This window comes from Palaemon carinicauda, chromosome 30 (genome assembly GCF_036898095.1).
Source record: "Palaemon carinicauda isolate YSFRI2023 chromosome 30, ASM3689809v2, whole genome shotgun sequence".
In the NCBI taxonomy this organism is placed as follows: Eukaryota; Metazoa; Arthropoda; class Malacostraca; order Decapoda; family Palaemonidae; genus Palaemon; species Palaemon carinicauda.
The window spans coordinates 40,570,549-40,590,782 of record NC_090754.1 but is presented as its reverse complement, the minus strand read 5'-3'; the positions used below and the strand labels follow the sequence as shown (position 1 = coordinate 40,590,782).

At 40.1% G+C, this 20,234-nt stretch overlaps 1 protein-coding gene across 1 annotated transcript in view; it reads right to left on the bottom strand.

The window, feature by feature from the left end:
- Positions 1 to 20,234, bottom strand: part of LOC137623044 (histone-lysine N-methyltransferase PRDM9-like) — a 212,706-nt gene that overhangs the window by 105,590 nt on the left and 86,882 nt on the right. The window contains 1 exon segment of the mRNA XM_068353678.1: positions 6,205 to 6,405. Coding sequence (XP_068209779.1) covers positions 6,205 to 6,405 — 201 coding nt within the window.

The following is a 20,234-nucleotide window of genomic DNA, read 5'->3' as shown; positions in this document are numbered from 1 at the left end:
ATGCGATTGAGATGATTGCTGAATCATAACGCATCATAATAAATCTACGGAAACTAAACTTTTTTAGTTCGACATATGACGAAATCGACTTACGACGCATCTCTCGGTCCCTATTTCCGTCGTAAGTCGGCGACTACCTCTGTGTGTGTGTGTGTGTGTGTGTGTGTGTGTGTGTGTGTGTGTGTGTGTGTGTGTGTATGTATGTATATATATACAGTGATGCCTCAGGATACGAAAGTAATCCGTTCAGGATACGGTTTCGTATCCTGATTTTTTCGTATCCTGAGTCGCGTTTTACATGTAAATAGCCTAATCCATTCCAAGCCTTACGAGAAGACACCTTTTCTTCCATAAACACGTTAAACTGTACAGTAGTAATAAACATGCAATGCAGCCATTTCTATCATTCAATAATTAACCCAACCGTTAAAAACAGCCTAATCCATTCCAGAAACCACTATGAGATTATTCAATAATGTAGTTATAGCCTAGTTATCCCCCCCAAGCCCTAAGAAAACGGTCCGTTTTCTTTACTACTGTATAAAAGTTACGGTACTGTATGTAAAGCATTTGGATCAGTGAAGGTGTATTGTTACCTGTACGTACTCCTAAATTAAGGATTGATACTCTGAAAAAAAGGTTACAGTTAATTAGTGTAACAAAAAAGTTGAAACTTACCTTTTGATTGAGACGATGTCCGATAGCGAAGTCGCGGCAGAGGAGGATGGCATAAGGCAGAAAACGTAACAAGTGACAGACTACGTACAGTAATTTACACACTTAACACATTAACACTTGAACTTTAAGAAATAAAAAAATGGCAGAAATAATTAACACTTAACATTACGTATGGAAAACTATAAAATGAAAGAAAAAATTACTTTAACATTAACGGTAACATAAAACTTTAAATTGAATTTTTTTTTTGCTTTTTTATAACTTTACATTTTTCATATTTTCTAAATCTCTTCTACTTCTTCATCACTTTCGTTTTTCTGTTTCTTTTATTTACTTTCACCTTCTAATTCTTCATCCCTTCCTCTTTTCAGTTTCTTTTCTTCACTTTCACCTTCGTCTTGGCCTACTAATACCGCTGGCCTCTTTAATAAGAAACTATCCATTGAAGCTTGTTTCTGCCTACTTTTCAACACATTTCTAAAATGCGTTAGGCAAACGTCATTGCAGTGTTGAAACGCACGGTTGGTATAAACTTTTTCTGGATGGTCCTTTTCGACGTAGTCTGCCATTTTATGGAATCATGCGAGAATTTCCTTGATGTCTGCCGTTTTCAAAGGTGTAACATCCTCCTCATCACCGCTAGAGAACTGCTCTTGAACATCACTCACTTGCATCGTCTCCAACTCCTTCAGGTCGTCCGTCGTCAACTCCTCGTGGTGCTCCTCGATAAGTTCATCTATATCCTCCGCGCTAACTTCCAGCCCCATGGACGTACCAAGATGTACGATGTCAGCCACCTCAGACTGCTGACTTGGTTCAGGATCGTCAACGATCTCGGCTTCGCCTCCAGGCTTCCCGAATCCCTGGAAGTCTCATGCAGAGACAGCATCAGGCCACAGCTTCCTCCAAGATGAGTTCAGAGTACGCCTCGAAACTTCCTGCCAAGCAAGATCGATGAGTTTGAGGTATATCGCGATGTTAAAGTGATCTTTCCAAAATTCACGCAGAGTGAGGTTTGTACTCTCTGTGACTTGGAAACATCTCTGGAAGAAATGCTTCGTGTACAATTTTTTAAAATTTGAAATAACTTGCTGGTCCATGGGCTGGAGGAGAGGGGTGGTGTTAGGCGGTAGATATAGGACCTTTATGAAGGAATACTCGGCCAGAAGATATTCCTCGAGGCCAGGAGGGTGAGCTGGAGCATTGTCCAACACCAGCAGACATTTCATAGGGAGGCGCTTTTCTTCCAAATATTTTCGGACAGTCGGACCGAAGCAGACATTCACCCAATCAATGAAAAGTTGCCTCGTTACCCAGGCTTTAGCATTCGCCCTCCACATCACGGGAAGGTTCTCCTTGATGACTTTGTGGGCTTTGAAGGCTCGGGGATTTTCTGAATGGTACACCAGCAGGGGCTTTATCTTGCAGTCCCCACTGGCGTTTGCACAAAAAGCAAGGGTAAGCCTGTCCTTCATAGGCTTAAAGATAATACCAACAATGTACTCGTCTGTTCAGCCCATTTACCTTGCGAACAAGGTACGGTATATCAACGTCTGTTTTGTCTTTGATTAAAACTAAAGCAGAAACTTCAACTATAAAGAAGAGACTTGAAGTAATGTCATTTGATGAAATGAGCATCACAAAACAATGCTGAGGGAACGGACATACTATGCAAACCTCATGAAAAGATTTAGGTAATAATGATTAGGGGTCTAATTGGAAAGAGGATATGACCCATCTTCTATGATTCAAATAAATCTTACTTACATGACATATTAGAGAGAATAACTTAGGAAGTAGAGATTGCTGGGTATCCTGTGAATGCAATCAAGCATCTGGGGACACCCAATGTAAAATTATGGAAGCACTTAGGGATAGACGCAATAAACTGTAAGTGTTCAAATAAAAATAAAAAATCTGTGTCACAATAGGGACATAATTTGTCGATGCCCCAAACATGATAAAATTGATAATAAATCACTTAATAAATAAAGAGTTTTCTTTTGAAGATGGAACGGTAATATCTAATTCATGTGTCTGGGAAATGCTAAATGATAGTCGTATAAATTATAAGATTAGTGAAAAAATTGGTTAAACAAATATTACATCAAACTCAGGTAAAGATATGTATGATTTGACTACAGATCTAAGTAACACTAAATGGTTATTTGATAGCAGAGGAAGAAAGTTTGGGACATATAGGGGTTACTAAGTGGAAAGATTTTCGCTACAGTATCCGCATTTAGGTAACAAAGCAGCTGCCACTCAAAGTGATGAAAATTCCTGGGTTAAAATTATTATCAGAAGTCTAATTCTTTATTTACCGTCGGAGGCATTTTTCTCACTTACCAACTTCCAAGAGAGAGGTTGCTAAGGGCTAAGGACATTCCTGGCAAAAATACAAGGAGGTAAAACAATATTTAAATATGTACACTGTGGAAGATTGATTTGTTTTATTTTCATTTATTTTTTGTTTGCCAAAGAGAGAGAGAGAGAGAGAGAGAGAGAGAGAGAGAGAGAGAGAGAGAGAGAGTATCGATTGTTTGTTGTGAGAAAGAACGATTTCATTCGTCAATGCTGACAGCATCAAATACTCTGATGATAATATTATGAACTAAGGCACTATCAGACAGCCCTCCCTTTCATACTTATGCATGACTCACCTACCACGTGTAGCAGTCACTCTTCCCCCAGCTCCACCTCTTTGATGTCTCACAGGATTATAATACAGGAATATATATATATATATATATATACATATATATATATATATATATATATTATTATCATTATTATTATTACTATCCAAGCTACAACCCTAATTGGAAAAGCAAGATGCCATAAGCCCAGGGGCTCCAATAGGGAAAAATAGCCCAGTGAGGAGAGGAAATAAGGAGATAAATAAATGAAGAGAACAAATTAACAATAAATCATTCTAAAAAGAGTAACAACGTCAAAACAGTTATGTCATATATAAACTATTCACAATGTCAAAAACAAAAACAAATTATATATACAGTATATATATATATATATATATATAATATATACATAAATATATATATTATATATACATAAATATATACAGTGGAACCTCTACATCCGAACGTATCTACATCCGAATTTTCCAACATCCGAAGTAAAATTTGAGCAAATTATTGACTCGACACCCGAATTTTATTTCGACACACGAAGTAAACATTACGCCATTGAGCGTGGAGTGCTCAGTTCTCTGTTCTTGGGTGTATCATGTGGTTGTCCTCTGTTTGGTCTGTTATTAACAGTGCTTATTTTCTTCCTTTTCTCACATTTCCTTTTTGATTTTACTTATAATTATGGTACCTAAGAAGCTAAGTTTCAGTACAGGAAGAAGGCAATTCTTTCATTAGAATTGAAACAAGAAATTATAGAAAAACATGGGAGCAGTGTGCATGTGAGTGATACTGTATGGCTAAACAATATGGCCGGAATAGGCCTATGATCTCGAGGATCATCAAGCCGAAGGCAGCCATTAAAGCAAATAACCATCGAAGGCGATCACCATTATTACAAGACATCGTACTAATACTCTGGAAGAGATAGAGCGCCTTTTATTGATAGGGATAAAGGACAAAGAGATTGTTGGCAACGATCATTTGTGAGAAGGGCCAGCATGATTAACAGAAAGAAAGAAAAAAGTGAAGCAAAGAAAACCAATATAGCATTAACAAGCTCTTTTAAATAAGACTTCTCTCTTTTTTGTTTCTCTCTAAACATAGCATTAACATGTTCTTTAAATAAAATCTCTCTCTCTCTCTCTCTCTCGTTTTCTTCGCTGTTGTAGTGTTAGATACGTCTACGTCTATTATTTTTTTCCGAGAGAGAGAGAGAGAGAGAGAGAGAGAGAGAGAGATTAAACAAAAATGTGTTTAGAGTACATATGATTTTTAACTGCGTCAACGAGTTGAAAAACAATTAAATGAAACTAAGAAAGTAATAACAGCTAACCTGAATTCCTTAATCAACTAAAACTAATTTTGATACAAACACACTCGTGTGCGTATGCACAAACACACACACACAGGTGCAAGAATTTTGCTACGCAGTAAGAGAGACGGTCAGGGAGGAGGTAGAGATGGTGACTGCGATAACATACCGTAACTCGTCACTGAAAGTGATGAAAATAAAAAATCAAAAGAAAAAAATTTAAGAAATATGAAATATAAAAAAAAAAAATAAAAAAAATAAATAAGCTTAGTTAGATTAAAATTTCCGTAGTGTAAGTTACAGTATGTTATCGCAGTCACCATCTCTACCTCCTCACCGATCGTGTCTCCTTGTGCGTGTGTGTGTGTGTTTGCGCATACGCACACGAGTGTGTTTGTATCAATATTTGTTTTAGTTAATAAAGGAATTCAGATTAGCTGATATTGTTTTTTTAGTTACATTTAACTGTCTTTCAACTCGTTAACGCTGTTAAAATTCATATGTACACAACACATTTCCGTTTAATCTCATTTTTGTTTAATCTCTCTCTCTCTCTCTCTCTCACTCTCTCTCTCAGAATAAAAAATCAATAGACGTCTCTAAAACTAACAGTGAAGAAGAACAAAAAAGAGAGAGAGAGAGAGAGAGAGAGAGAGAGAGAGAGAGAGAGAGAGAGTATTCATTTAAAGAACATGTTAACACCATGTGTACCTTCTCGCCGATCGTCCGTCTCCTCCTGGGTAGCAAATCCTACACCTGCGTTGGCCTGTCTCTAAGGTGAAGTACCAATAAAACACATTTTTTATTCATTATTTCTTTATAATTATCTTTTTTACATGCTTCTTTCATATTATGCAGTTATGTTATTGTTATGTGTAATTATGTGTAGCCATTTATTAAGGATTTATTATGGGTTTTTAGGCTGAGGAACAAATTAAATGAATTACAATGTATTCTTATGGGAAAATTCGTTTCGACATCCGAACATTTTCTACATCCGAAGTTGGTTCTGGAACGGATTAAATTCGTATGTAGAGGTTCCACTGTATAGATATATATATATATATATATATATGTATATATATATATATATATATATACATATACAGTGTATATATATATACATATACAGTGTATATACATATATATATACACATACACATATAAACACACACACACACACATATATATATATATATATATATACAATTACACATACACACAGAGTAATACCTCGGGTTAAGAGTAACTCGGAATAAATGCAAATCGGTATATACAAGTGGAATTTCAAATTGGTATAAAATCCTAGTATCAGTTCTGCGAGAAAAGAATTCCCTTGATATGGCAATTTTTGGTGGACAAGTACTGCAAGAACAAGATTATCCTGTGATGTACAGAATTTTTCTGCTGTAATAATATGCTATCTACAGTCTAAACTCAAAATGCTTTAAATTGTTTTCTATGAGTTGAGATAAGCTTTTGAAGAAAGAAAATTAAAAATGGCAGTATGAGATAATCAAAATTTTATATTCAGAAAAAAAAAAACATGAAAAATCTTACCACCCATCCATATCCTGATTCCTTCCCTGGTTCAACATTGGAAAGGATGTGACCTTCATATGGGCCAAAGATTAGATTTCCTGGGAGGCTTTCATTTGTCCAAACACCTAGTCCTGCACCCTTTATCTTGGATTCACAAATAGACAAAGGCCAGGGGGCTGTCTTTTTGGCCCGATCTTTCACTGAACCATCTCGTACAACCTTTCAAAGAAGAAAACAAATTAACAGGATAAGAATGGATTTTATATTAGTTTCAAAATTTTCAAACATACAAAATATCCAAAGGTGTAAAATAAGCTTGTCCTGAATATGCCAGATTATGAAAAAAAAAAATTCAATTAGATATCCACATTATAAAGGGTCCTCTTTAAAATTGAATTATCTGGAGGGGAAAATGTCTTTATTAAAGTCATCTGTTCAATAAACTTGCAACAGAGGTTAAGGACTTTTTCTTCTCCAGAAATTAACAATGTTATACTGTTTTAAACTAGGGTAAAGATCTACTTAATGCAAACCCAAAACATTGAAACTAAAATGCACTATTTCGAGAGATTATATTTGAAAATTAAGGGATTTTGACAAAGGAAAAATCTATTTTTGGGTGTTATAGCCATGTCGCCCTGGTGGAAGTTTCTCTAGGTAGCTTCTACTTGGGATATTTCCTGCGAGTGATATACCAGAGACTATTAACTGTAGAGGTATCTCAGGGTTCTAACCATGTGGAGGATTAATTTTTGTTTTATCTTTATTTATTTTTGATTTGCCAAATCCTGAGAGAGAGAGAGAGAGAGAGAGAGAGAGAGAGAGAGAGAGAGAGAGAGAGAGAGAGAGAGAGAGAGAGAGAGAGAGAGAGAGAGAGAGAGAGAGAGAGAGAGATTGATTGATTGATTTAAAGTTTTCAGGCATCCTGACATCTGAGGTCATTGACGCCGGTAACATTTAATTTATGTATACAAAAATAAAAGATGAAATAAAATAAAAAAATAAAAGAGTATTCAATTAAAATCATAAAAATTGAATGTCATAAAAGTTGAATATTTTTCAGAAGACCTGCTTCTGAAAGAAATCTAAAAATGCCACTTGCATGGTAGGAAACATCATTTCCAAGAATCTTGGCAAGGATGAACCTGCCACCCTCACCTCGAGCCTCAAACAAATATCTATTCCGCAAGTTGTTATAATTGGAGCATTCGGTCAACAAATGCCTTACTGTTAGAGGTACTACACAGTCGTCACAATACGGTTGCTGTTGGCCCTTCAGCAGAAACTCGTGTGTCAACCGAGTGTGACCAATACGGAGACGACAAAGAGACGTCTCCCATTTTCGGGGCATCATATTATACCTCCAAGGAGATATGTCATTTGTTATCTCTCGCATTTTATTGCCATCTTGACTATCCCATTGCTGTTGCCATTTATTGCAAACCAATTTCTTGATGTCAGGTAAGAAATCATCACAGGGAATGGGATACCTTCTTGGCAGCAACTCTGATGCAGCCTCCTTAGCCAGTGAATCTGCCTTCTCATTCCCAGACACACCTACATGTGCTGGAACCCAACAAAATTGAACTGTTATACCTCTCCGTCCAATAATGAAAAGCCATTCTAAAATCTTTAAAACTAGAGGGTTATTAGAATTAAAAACTTCCATAGCTTGAAGGACACTCCTTGCATCACTAAAAATTGTAAAATTACCCTCCTTCTCCAACGCTATTTTCTCAATAGCGGTTAATATGCCATACAGTTCGGCAGTAAATATGGAATCGGTCAGAGGAAGTGCACCTCTACAATTAAAACCATTACTATGTACTCCAAATCCAACGCCAGCATCAGATTTGGAGCCATCAGTATAGATAAAAGTTGATCCTCTATGTTCTCTAACATGTTCATTAAAAAGAGACCTGGCTTCTAGGTCTGACATATTATTCTTATCTCCAATAAAATATTTACAAAAAGATATCTCTGGTAACTTCCATGGAGGCGTTGGTGATACCTTGAATGGAAGTACCTTATTTCTAATTATATCCAGACTATTTAATAATCGTTTCACCCGAAAGCCATAAGGTTGAGGAGATTTTGGGTGCAACTCAAAGTATGATGCATGTCTTACAAGGCTTGCAGTCTGAAAGGCGAGAGAGTTAGGGAGTCTTTGCAATCTAAACCAATACCGAAGAATGGAAGACATTCGGTAAAGGTCTAGAGGTAACTCTCCAGCATCAACAAGGAGACTTGGGATAGGCGAGGTTTTAAAAGCTCCAGTAGACAATCTAATACCTGCATGATGTATCGAGTCTAATATTTTTAGCCGGCTTGGGGTGGCTGAAGAATATACCTCACAACCATAACTAATTTTGGAAAAAATCAAGGCCTTGTATAATTTTAAAATAGTATTGCGGTCTGCCCCCCACGATGTATGGGACAATACTTTTAAGATATTCAGAGCTTCAACACATTTAGCTTTTAATGCTTTTAAGTGAGAAACCCATGTCAGCCTACAATCGAATATCAAACCTAAAAATTTAGCTTCTCTTGCACATGGTATCCGTTGACCTTTAATGTATATATCCGGGTCTGGATGTACTCCCCGGATACGACAAAAATGGACAACGGTAGTTTTACTTGTCGAGAACTTAAATCCATTCATGTCAGCCCACTGGATAATTTTATCAATAGAGAGTTGGATTTTTCTCTCAACCATTGCCATTCTAGTGCCAGCAAATGATATTGAGAGATCATCCACAAATAATGTTGAGAGAACATCCTGGGGAATGGCTGAGAATATCCCATTAATTGCTAGTGCAAAAAGGGTTACACTCAGCACACTACCCTGAGGAACTCCTTCTTCCTGGCACTTACTCTCAGATAGTGTTTCCCCAACTCTCACTTGAAAAACTCTACGTGAAAGAAATGCCTGAATAAATAGTGGCAGCTCTCCTCTCAATCCCAATTCATGAATGGTTTTAAGTATACCATATCTCCATGTGGTATCATATGCTTTTTCAAGGTCAAAAAATACTGTAACATGGTGCTGTTTGGAAGCAAAGGCTTCACAAATAGAAGACTCTAGTCGTATCAACACATCAGTCGTTGAGTGCATTTTTCGGAATCCACATTGAATCGGTGATAAAATACCTTTCTTTTCAAGGTACCATATCAGCCTTGCATTGACCATCTTCTCCATGATTTTACATAAACAAGATGTCAATGCAATAGGACGATAGTTTGCTGCTAAAAACTTGTCTTTACCGGGTTTTAAAAAGGCTAAAATAATGGTTAGTTCCCAAACACTTGGGTAACTATGATCATGCCATATTCTATTAATAATACTTAAAATAAATAGCCTTGTATTAAAATGTACATGTTTAATCATTGCATATGGAATTCCATCGGGTCCAGGGGCTGTATCGTTGCAATGAGCAAGTGCGGAATCAAATTCTCTTTCAGTGAAAGGAGAATTATACGACTCTTCCCTTCTTGTTGCAAAATTTAAAATTTTCTTTTCTTCAGCGCTCCTATACTGGTGACCAGGGGCTCCTTCACACTTGCTGGATACATTTGAAAAATGATTAGCCAGGGCATTGCTAACTTCGTTTGCTTCAGTTACATACTGGCCATTCACCTTCAACACTGGTGGTGGGTTGGGGGTGAATTTGCCAGCTATCTTTTTTACTTTCCTCCAAACAGAAGGTGGTGGTGTTCTACTGTTAATGGAGGAAACAAAAGACATCCATGACTGGCGCCTTGCTTCTTTCATGGCACGACGGAACTGTGCTCTACATTTCTTGTACATAATTAAATTCTCATCAGTTCTGCGTCTACGCAATCGTGTTAAAGATCTTCTTGTGGCTCTGTGCAGGGCAGTTAGTTCTGAAGACCACCACGGGACTGGTCGTCGTTTGAATAACCCTGTTGTTTTTGGAATTGAATTGACTCCTGCTGTATGGAGAGTTCCATTCAGTAAGTCTATGGCATCATCGATATTTTCAACTTGTCCTGCATCCCCCTCAATTTCGCTTAGCTCACGAAATTTATCCCAGTCCGCCTTGTCAAGATTCCATCGTGGCGATCCCTGTAAAGGTGGACCATTGTTGGTGTTTATAATGATTGGTGCGTGATCACTAGTATGCCAATCATCTAATGTTCTCCAATCGAAGTCGATTAGGCAATTAGAGCTTACGATTGCTAGGTCAATACATGACAAGGTACCTGTCTGGACATGAAAGTGTGTGGGCTCTCCTGTATTAAGGAGTCCCACATCTTCATTTTCCACAATTGATATGATATTTCCCCTCGTGTTTGCTAAAACATCACCCCACAAAGGATGTCTACCATTCAAATCTCCAAGTAAAAGAAAAGGTTGAGGGAGTTGTTGAATCACCTCCACTAAGTTGTCATACAAAATGTTATCATTTGGAGGCAAGTACAGAGAACAAATTGTATATTTTTGCCCTATGTCGATCTGTACAACCACTGCCTGCAGAGGTGTACGAATAGACAGAGAAACTTGGGGAACATCTCGACGAACGTATATGAGACTTCCGCCATGGCTCCCCACTTGGTGATCATATGGTGTCCTATAACTAATGTATTCGCGAGGACAAGGGGTATTATGATCAAGTTTGCTCTCCTGTAGACAAATAATTATGGGGGAATGCTCATGAATAAGGAGCTTAAGTTCTTCATATTTGGCCCTTAAACCCTGACAATTCCATTGCAAAATGGAGGAAAAAACTATGGTTTATAATTTGGTAGACCCCTTGGATGGAGTCTTCCCATTAGCAGTTTTTGATCTAACACTATTTTTAGGTGGTTTTATTAAAGAAGGTCTTGATAGATTGGGTTTAGAATTTATGATTTTCTTTTTGTCTTTTTGATCTGATTGTTGAGGAGGTTGGTGGACCTCCACTTGAATTTCCGATTTATTTAAATTGACTTCCAGATCAGAAATATCAACAGACAAATCATCATATTTATTTGACGTCGTAATTTTGATATTTCTTATGGAAGGGGGCGAGAGAGATGGAGGTCTCTCTCTTTTCCGATTAGTAGGTTTTGAGCTACCAGGTTTTTGCACCTTCCCCAATACAGGTGCACCTGGTAACTTAGTGTCAGGTGGCATCTCCATCAAATCAGGCAAGGACATGGCCTGGGAGAGGTTAGTACTAATGTTAGTAATGGGGTACGAAGGCTGTACAGAAATGGGCAATGACCCATTTTTAATACGCTGTGGCAAAGCCTCAGAAGGCAATACGATTACTTTGTCATGCAGTACTTTATCATCAGAGGTTGTATTTCTTTTCTTAGAATTACTGGCAGTGCTAGGTGGGGTTGCTGTCTCCTGTGGTAAATTTACCTTTGATTTTAAGGCCTTTGCATAGCTGGTTGATTTATTCAACATTCTTTTTGCATGTCCCACACTTATGTGTTCTAAACTTGATTTGTTTAGGGCAGCTTCCTCCAACTTATACAGTTCGCATCTCCTATCAGTTGATTTATGATTCAAATTGCAATTTGAACACCTGGCCTCAAGTGTACATTCTCCATGATAAGTTTTGGAGCAAATACCACACATTTTTCCATTTTTGCAAACTTTGGATGGGTGTCCAAATTTAAAACAATTAAAACATTGCAGGGGCTTTTGTTTAAAAGGCCGAACTTTAATCCTTTCATTTTCAATAAAAATATGGAAAGGTACATCAGCATCCTGGAAAGTAAGTATAATCATTGAAGTTCCAGGAACCTTATGCACTTTCCATACATTTAATGGACACATAGAAAGTATCTCCTCCTCTGTAAATTCGTATAGGTCCTTACTAAAGACCACTCCCCTTCCATAACTAAAATTTAGATGAGGTTTCATTTCCAATGTAATTTCATCACTGCCTGTCTGTAAGTTAGACAGTATTGCAGACTGAGTCGAAGATTTGGCATGGATGAGATAACTGTTCTTCCCAAAACGAGATATATCTCCAGGTGCTATGGTTCCTACTTTTTTTTGGATAAACTTACATATCTTAAAATAATTCCCTATTATCCCTTTAGGTTCAGCTAAGAGCCACATAGGTGGTTTGGGTTTTCTCTGTGAAGGCATGGGTACATTTCTATCTTTTTCAAACCAATCAGCAGGTTTGTACACATCCAATTCCTTTGGGACCTTATCACAAAGAGCTCCCATGATGTTCAATTCGTTAATTTTGATACTACTAATATTACTTATGGCATTAAACGCTTCATCATGACTTTCAAAAGATATCCAAGAGTCCCATTTTTCATCTCCAAGTCGCATCCTTATTTCCTTTATCAATCCATAGCACTCAAATGCTCTATATATATCATCATAATTTGTCTCTAATGGGATTTGGGAAACATGAAGGAATCGTAGTTTACCTGTGTTACCCAAATTGCTAGATTTTTTAACATCAGTAGAGTGGTCCTTTTTAGTTCGAAGGTCGTCAACAGAGTTTTCCTTAATTACAGTAGCAGAAGTCGTCAACAGTGCCGGGGGGGAGTCAGCAAATCCAGGGGATGGGGATTCAGTATTTGAAGGGTCCATATTTAAGGGTGGGATTTTCAGGTTTTTTGTTGTTTTGTTGGGGTACCTGCTTGAGAATTATAAGAAAGTATCATACGTTGGAAAGGAAATTTGCATTCTCCACTATCGGCACAATGAGAGTATATTTCCCCAATGGTCCACTCCATACCCTACCCGAAGGATAGCATCAAAACAGATATAGAGGCACAGGTGTAAGCTAAACCCGCCTGTTAGGACTGAGACCAAAGTAATATGGAATCATCCTCCCCATATCTGTAATGATGGGCTTCCGGCCAAAAGCCAAGAGTCCCACCTCAAGGATTGGATCCCCCTGGATTCCGATGACCCAACCCTTGAGAGTAGTTCCGCCAAAAAGGTCCAAACCATCTTTGGGATGGCTGAGATCATCCAATACTCTCATATATAGCTTTGAATGCGAATACCTCCCAACCGTGATCCCTTCTCCCATTCATCTAAGCAGGCAGTAATAACGAATGTGGAAATATCCACGCCATTTAAATAAAATAAAAAAAAGAAAAAGAAAAAATAGATAAAAAAATAAATGAACAAATAAAATAAATAAATATATATATATATATATATATGCATACATCTACATATATATATATAACTAAGAAAAATAATAATCATAGAGATAGGACAGCAAGATGAAAGAAAGGAAATTTGATAAAATTAGGAGAAGGTCGAAGTAATATTAAGCAGAAGAAAAAGATGAAAGAGAGAAATTTAGATTCGAACTGGGGGAACAATATCCCGAAGTTCGAGAGCCCTCTTGCCCGTCACCAAGATTCAGCACGGGAATGAAATGCCGTGCTGAAGCTCAATGACTTCATCAAGGCATTCTCTCATTAAAAAAAAAGAGAGAGAGAGAGAGAGAGAGAGAGAGAGAGAGAGAGAGAGAGAGAGAGTTCAGCCAGTGTGCTGCCAGTATGGCTAGCATCTGGCGGCACGGTCCAGCCGAAATGACGCCGACTGGACTAGGAAATATAAAAGACATATTTGTGTATCCTACCAAGCCCATTTGCTACGGCCTTCCTTTCCAATATCAAAACCATAGAGTTTCCTGATCAGGGAAGCTCACAGATAAGGGTAGAAAGTACTTCCACCGGCCCTTTAATTTATTTAATATTGTAAGATAAGACGTAGACTGATTTCTAATCAGAATATTGAAGAAATTCTATTCTTTCAATATAGGATTGGTCTCAGCAAACACCTGGGCAAGGATACCCAAGATATATTGGAAGATAACTACTAGTATAATATATACAAAAGTTTTCTATCTGCAGTATATACTATACTGCAAATATACTGACTACTGTATAAACATATACTGTAATTCAACCGGCATATAGCCGGCATAGCTAGTCCCTACCAGCATACTAGCTAAAAGAGAGAGAAAGGATGGAGTGAAGGACTGCCTTATTACTGTGTATGTATACACAAAATAAGGATGTAAATATCTAATTTACTGCCTTTTCCCAGAAAGAAGGTTCAAATGGAGGGGGAGAATGTATCATTCAGGCTTCCATCCAACCACCAATACCATAGCCGGCAAGGTGCGGCCGGCATATGGCCGGCAAGGTGCGGCCGGCACATGGCCGGTAGGCTAGCACCCGGCAGTACTGGTACAGTCGGCCTACCGCCAGCTGAGTCAGCACCCGTCTTTGCCGGCAGTCCAAGGAAAGACTGAAGAACCTTGGTGACAGAAGACACTTCCCACCAACAGCCATCATGGATGCCGGCAGCCGGCAGCCACCGGCAATTGACATGGCTGCCAGCAGCTTGTATAGCCGACGGCAGTTCAAGAAACATGGCCGCCGGCAGTTCAAGAAACATGGCCGCCGGCAGTCATCGCGGCCGCCGGCAGTTCAAGAAACATGGCCGCCGGCAGTCATCACGGCCGCCAGCAGTCGTCGCAGCCACCGGCAGTTGTCCTAGCCGCCGGCCGCCTAAAGCTATCATGGCCCCCGGCAACTGTCATGGCCGCTGGCAGCCAGCATAGCCACAGGCAGTCAGACAACAGGTGTTAAGTAGGAGTCCGGCCGGCCCCGCAACCCACCGGCAATCGGTGAGATTGCAGGACAACGGCCCAAAGTGTTACGATGGCTAGGCCATCACTAAAGGACAGAGGGGGGAGGGAAAAGGGTCCAGTATGAGGTGTGGAAGGAGCTGGCAAGTCCTACCACACCCTTAACAAACGAAAGAATGGTTTGGTGGCGCCGTACGGTGGCAATTGGCCAAACTATTTACAGTACGTTAGGAGAGTCGAGTTGTTTTACCTCCTAGACGGCAGGAGAATCTCTATTCTCCCGCCTAGGGTCTGACAATACAGTTAAGGGGACGGCGGCAGTGCCGCCTCCTCTCAACAAAGGAGAAACAAGAGTTCCAGTGCCGGCGCCATCCTAGGCGGCAGAAGAATGTCTGTTCTTCAGCCTAGGGTCTGCGAGCACAGAACTTGTCTTCTAGACCGCAGAGGGAAGGTGGCGGCATCATACAGCCACTTCAAGTGCAGCCAAGGGAGGACTATCCTCCTATGCCAGCAGCCTAGCTGGCAGGGGAATGACTATTCACCCTGCCGGCACAAGACTAGACACTCTGAGGTTCTGGCCGAATCCCAAATCTGCTATCTGCGGCTAAGGGATGGGACAGAAAAACTGTAGGCTAGTAATGCCTGAATGAAAACTCGAGACACGACCCACTAGGGTTGTAGCCCAAGGCCACACTCAGAGGGAAGGAGGGATTACCCTTAAATCTCCACTAAAGACCAGTATCGGTTTATATAATAATTCTAGGAGATATCTATCTCCGCCTGAATTGATAAAACGATACACGAGGGTAACCAGGGAAATGTCTGAAAGTATACCACATCGCCTAGGTTAGGTTACCTAGGCGAGACGAGATCTCGGTTACCTAAATCACCGAAACTTAACTTATACGATCGACATAGAAAAAGGGAGATTATGCATATTATAAATATCTTTACCAGTATAAATTGCTTAAATAGCTTTCATAATTAATTAATTAATGCTATTTCAACCGGGAATGTCGTTCTACTAACTAAACACATGCCTAACGAACGACAGCGCCCATGGCGCCTCCGGTAACAGGCCTAGCTCCTAATCACAATAAATTACTCTAACTTCACTGTGAAACAGGAGCTAAATATACACATTGTAAAGAATCAATACTCAACTTTCCAGAGGTTTCACTACCGCATTAAGTGTTTATATTATTATATTATTGATATTATATATTGATCTTATTAATAATTATTGCGATTACCATCTAGTCTAGTTATCGCTTAGTTTGAGTGGGACTCTCGCGGGGCAGTTGTTATTTTATTTGTTTCCTACCATTCGGCATCTACCCGAGGTAGAAGTTATGTTGGTATCCCTGTCCAGCGCGATTCCTCCCCGCTCTGGAGGGCTGCCAGCTATTATCCCCCTGCCATTCCCTTGCGTCCTTCTCTTCCTAATTTTATTTTAAGTTACGCATGCCTATAAACCAGTTCAATGTGTTACATCATTCAACATTATTGTACATTATTTTTGGGCTGAAGCCATGACGTCCTACTGGAAGGTTCCTTTAGTAGCTTTCGAAGGGTATATATGACTACAGTGATATTCCCAGAGAATCAAACCAAAGGTTTCACAAAATTCTAACTTCTGGCGCAAGTACCTTTAAGATTACTCTCAAGGGTATCGTATATCATCAGGGGACGTATTCTTGACACGCCACATGGCAATCTGCACCCCGAATAGCCTTTACGCCTCTAGGCTATAGGGGGAAAACGTGGCAGAATAGAAGGGTAACCGCAACAAAGATTACCCTGGTTCCCCTACTACAATCGTATCAAAACCGCGCCAACTCCCTCTGGCGGTCATTCCTTTATCTGTAGCGACTCACTACGGTGGTGTTCCCTGTCGATCTGACATTTCCGATCAATTTCTGGGAATCTTTATGCTTCTACGGCTTTTTTCTCCATCTAGAAAGTTGAGTATTGATTCTTTACAATATGTAATTTAGTTCCAGCCTCGCAATGAAATTGTGTATTTCTTGTGTGCGGATCTTTGCCGATCGCCGGTGTAGCCATGGCGCTGTCGTTCTTTGTACATGTGCTATTTAGTTAGCAGAACGACATTCCAGTGTAAATAGCTTATTCACTGTTATGACAGCTATTTAGGCATTATATATTGTAAAGATATCTATAAGCATATTTTTCCCTTTCCGTGGCGATCGTATATGTCAGAGTTTTGGTGATTTAGGTATCCGAAATCTCGTCTTGTCTGGGTAACATAACCTAGACAACATATACTTTCGTCATTTCCCCGGTTACCCTTGTGTATTGGTTATCATTCCTGGAGATCGATATCTCCTGGAATTATATTAGCCGTTGCTAGTCTCGAATAGAGATTTATGGGTAATCTCTTCCCTCTGAGAGTAGCCTTAGGCTACAACTCTCTGCGTCGGACTTGAATTTCGAATTCAGGCATGACTAGCCTAGAGTTTTGTCTCATCCCTTAACGGCCGTTGGCAAGTTTTGGGATTCGATCAGAACCTCAGAGTATTTAGTCTTTGTCGGCAGTCGGTCGGCGGGGTGATTGCATTCCCTTGCCGTCGGAACTACCGGCATAGGAGGCTAGCCCTCCCTAGACTACACCTGAAGTGGTCGAATGTTACCGCCACCTTCTCCCTGTGGTCTAGTAGACTAGTCCTATGCTCGCCGACCCTAGGCTATAGAGTCGTATACTCTTGTGGCCTAGGATGGCGCCGACATTGGAACTCTGTTTCTCCCTTGTTGAGAGGAAGGCATGAGCTGCCGTCCCCTTAACTGTATTAGCACCTCCTAAGCTGGAGAATAAATGATTCTCCTGCCGCTTGTGGTCGTGCCGGTACTGAAACAGTTTCTCTTCAAGGTGTGTAGATCCGGCAACATTGCCGGTCCCTCCTATACCTCATATAGGACCCTTTCCCCTCCCCTCTCTGTTCTTTTACGATGGCCGAGCCACTGTCTTTCCTGTGCTGGAGTCCTGGAACCTTACCCTTGCAGGTGGGTTGCCGGAGCCGCCCAGACCCCCCCCCCCCTCCTCAGCCGCCAGCTGTCGGCGACTGCCGACTGCCGGCTTCCAGCGGCTTTGGCGGCTGTGGATGGGAGGCCCCTTTTGTCAGCAAGGTTCTCCAGTTCTCCCTTGAACTGCTAGCCAGAGTTTCTGTTGTCGGCGTATTGTTCTGGCCGGCAGTAGACCGGCACAGATAGATACTGACTCAGTAGGTAGCATGCCGACTGTACTTGTGCTGCCGGAGGCTGGCCTACAGTAGTAAGCCGGCAATAGTACTGTGGCTAAATGGAAGTGAACCTTCTTTTCGGAGAAAAACAGTAAAATTAGACTTTTACATCTTTTATTACTGTATAAATATACAGTAATAGATAGCCTTCACTCCATGCTTTCTCTCTCTCTCTCTTTCTAGCTTGCTAGATGCTCCACAATAGCTAGCTAATCCGGCAATATGCCGGCTGAACTACAGTATATGTCTATACAGGTAATCAGTATAATTGTAGTATAGTATATACAGCAGATGAATAACTATCGTATATATTATACTAGTAGTTATTTCCAATATATCTTGGGTATCCCTGCCCAGATATTTGCTGAACCAAATTCTATATTGATGGATTAATATTTCATCAATATTCTGATTTAAAATCAGTTTCCATTTACCCTGCAATATTGAATTTCGTAAAGGGCTGGTGGTGTGACCTCTAACCCCTATAGGGGAGAGCCCTTATCCCTGAGTTTCCCTGATCAAGAAACTCCCTGATTTAATATTGTACGGGAGGTCACAGCAAATAGATTGGTTGGGATGCATAAGTATATGTCTTTTACTTTCTGCTGGCTGAACTACAATATAGGTCTATACAGGTAGTCAGTATATTTGCGGTATAGTAAATACGGCAGATGGATAACTAACATAAATTATACTAGTAGTTATTTCCAATATATATTGGGTGTCCCTGTCTAGATATTTGCTGGACCCAATTCTATATTGATGGAATAATAATTCATCAATATTCTGATTTGAAATCAGTTTCTATTTACCCTGCAATATTAAATTTCGTAAAGGGCCGTTGGTGTGACGCCTCTAACCCCTAAAGGGGAGAGCCCTTATCCCCGAGTTTTCCTGTTCAGGAAACTTCCTGATTTAATATTGTAAGGGAGGTTGCAGCGAATAGATGGGTTGGGATACACAAATATATGTCTTTTAATTTCCAATCAACATATCTTGGATGCGAGCTTCTGCTGTTACCGCTCCTATTTCGAAAGAATGACATTCCTTCGATACTCTGATTGTGTATCAATCCTCCTTACCTCACAGCGTTAAGCATAGAAGGGGACTGTGCATGTACACTTCCTTACACCTAGGTGTTCGAGCCCCCTTTTCTTAAGGGAATTCCCCGGTTGGAGGAATTTCCTTAAGACTGTGGAGAAGTAACAGGATACACGGGTATGTGTCTCCCACTATCTCTTTTAGCTTTCTGTCCTAAGCTATTTTGTCAAAAGACAATTTTGCAAATTGCTTATCGATGCGATAATCAAGTGAATACTCCTTTCTGTTCTCCCTTCCTTACAGGAGGGACACCAGATGATGCACTGCAGTCTTCTGCAGTTATAAAGATGAGTATTTTCATGGACATAATATATGTAGGTTCCCCCAGCAATATTATTTCCAAAATCCCCAATCTACAAAACGGCAGCCTAGAGCTGTCGAACTGTGGTTGGTTTCGTTTCGAAAGTTATCTTTTAAATGCGGTTCAACTGCGAACTCGTAAAATGTGAAAACTCTACGGGAATTGGACCGAAAAATTCACTTCCTCAATACTAAAAATGCCGATTTAGTGCTCCTTTTAAGGTTTTTAAGGTCTAAACCCCACCCCCCAACCCTGCCTCTCAAGTTGAGGTTGCAGACACTAACGGCATTGGTGAGTCTGAGCGGGTCTCGAACCCCCGACTGACAAACACCGGGCAGAGACTCCACATTCAAGCCACACCTTGTAGTGAAATCAACGACAGCAGTCATTGTTTCACTGTCACATCTGACTCCGCCGCCAAGAGCCGGCAGTGTGTGCCCTTGGTCACCACCCAGTCAATAGCTGAGTTGGTATACCTTCAATCGACAGCCCGCCGATTACCGGCGGTCTGCAAACAGCCCGAGGAGTCTCCTCTGGTTCAGAGATCCGCTGACTATGCGCATAGTTTTTACCACTACCCAGTCACATTGAATACTGGCTAGGATGGTGTGACGAAGTCACTGATATGTCAAAGACCTGCTAGCCATATCGGTACTGAAGTACTGTGCCCGTTAACTTACCTCCAAGCACTAGCCTTGACAGTAACATGCCAGTTGTATAGGGGTATACAATACCCTGTACACCTGCAGTTTAGGACCATATCGCAGACAGAAATCCTTAATACATAAC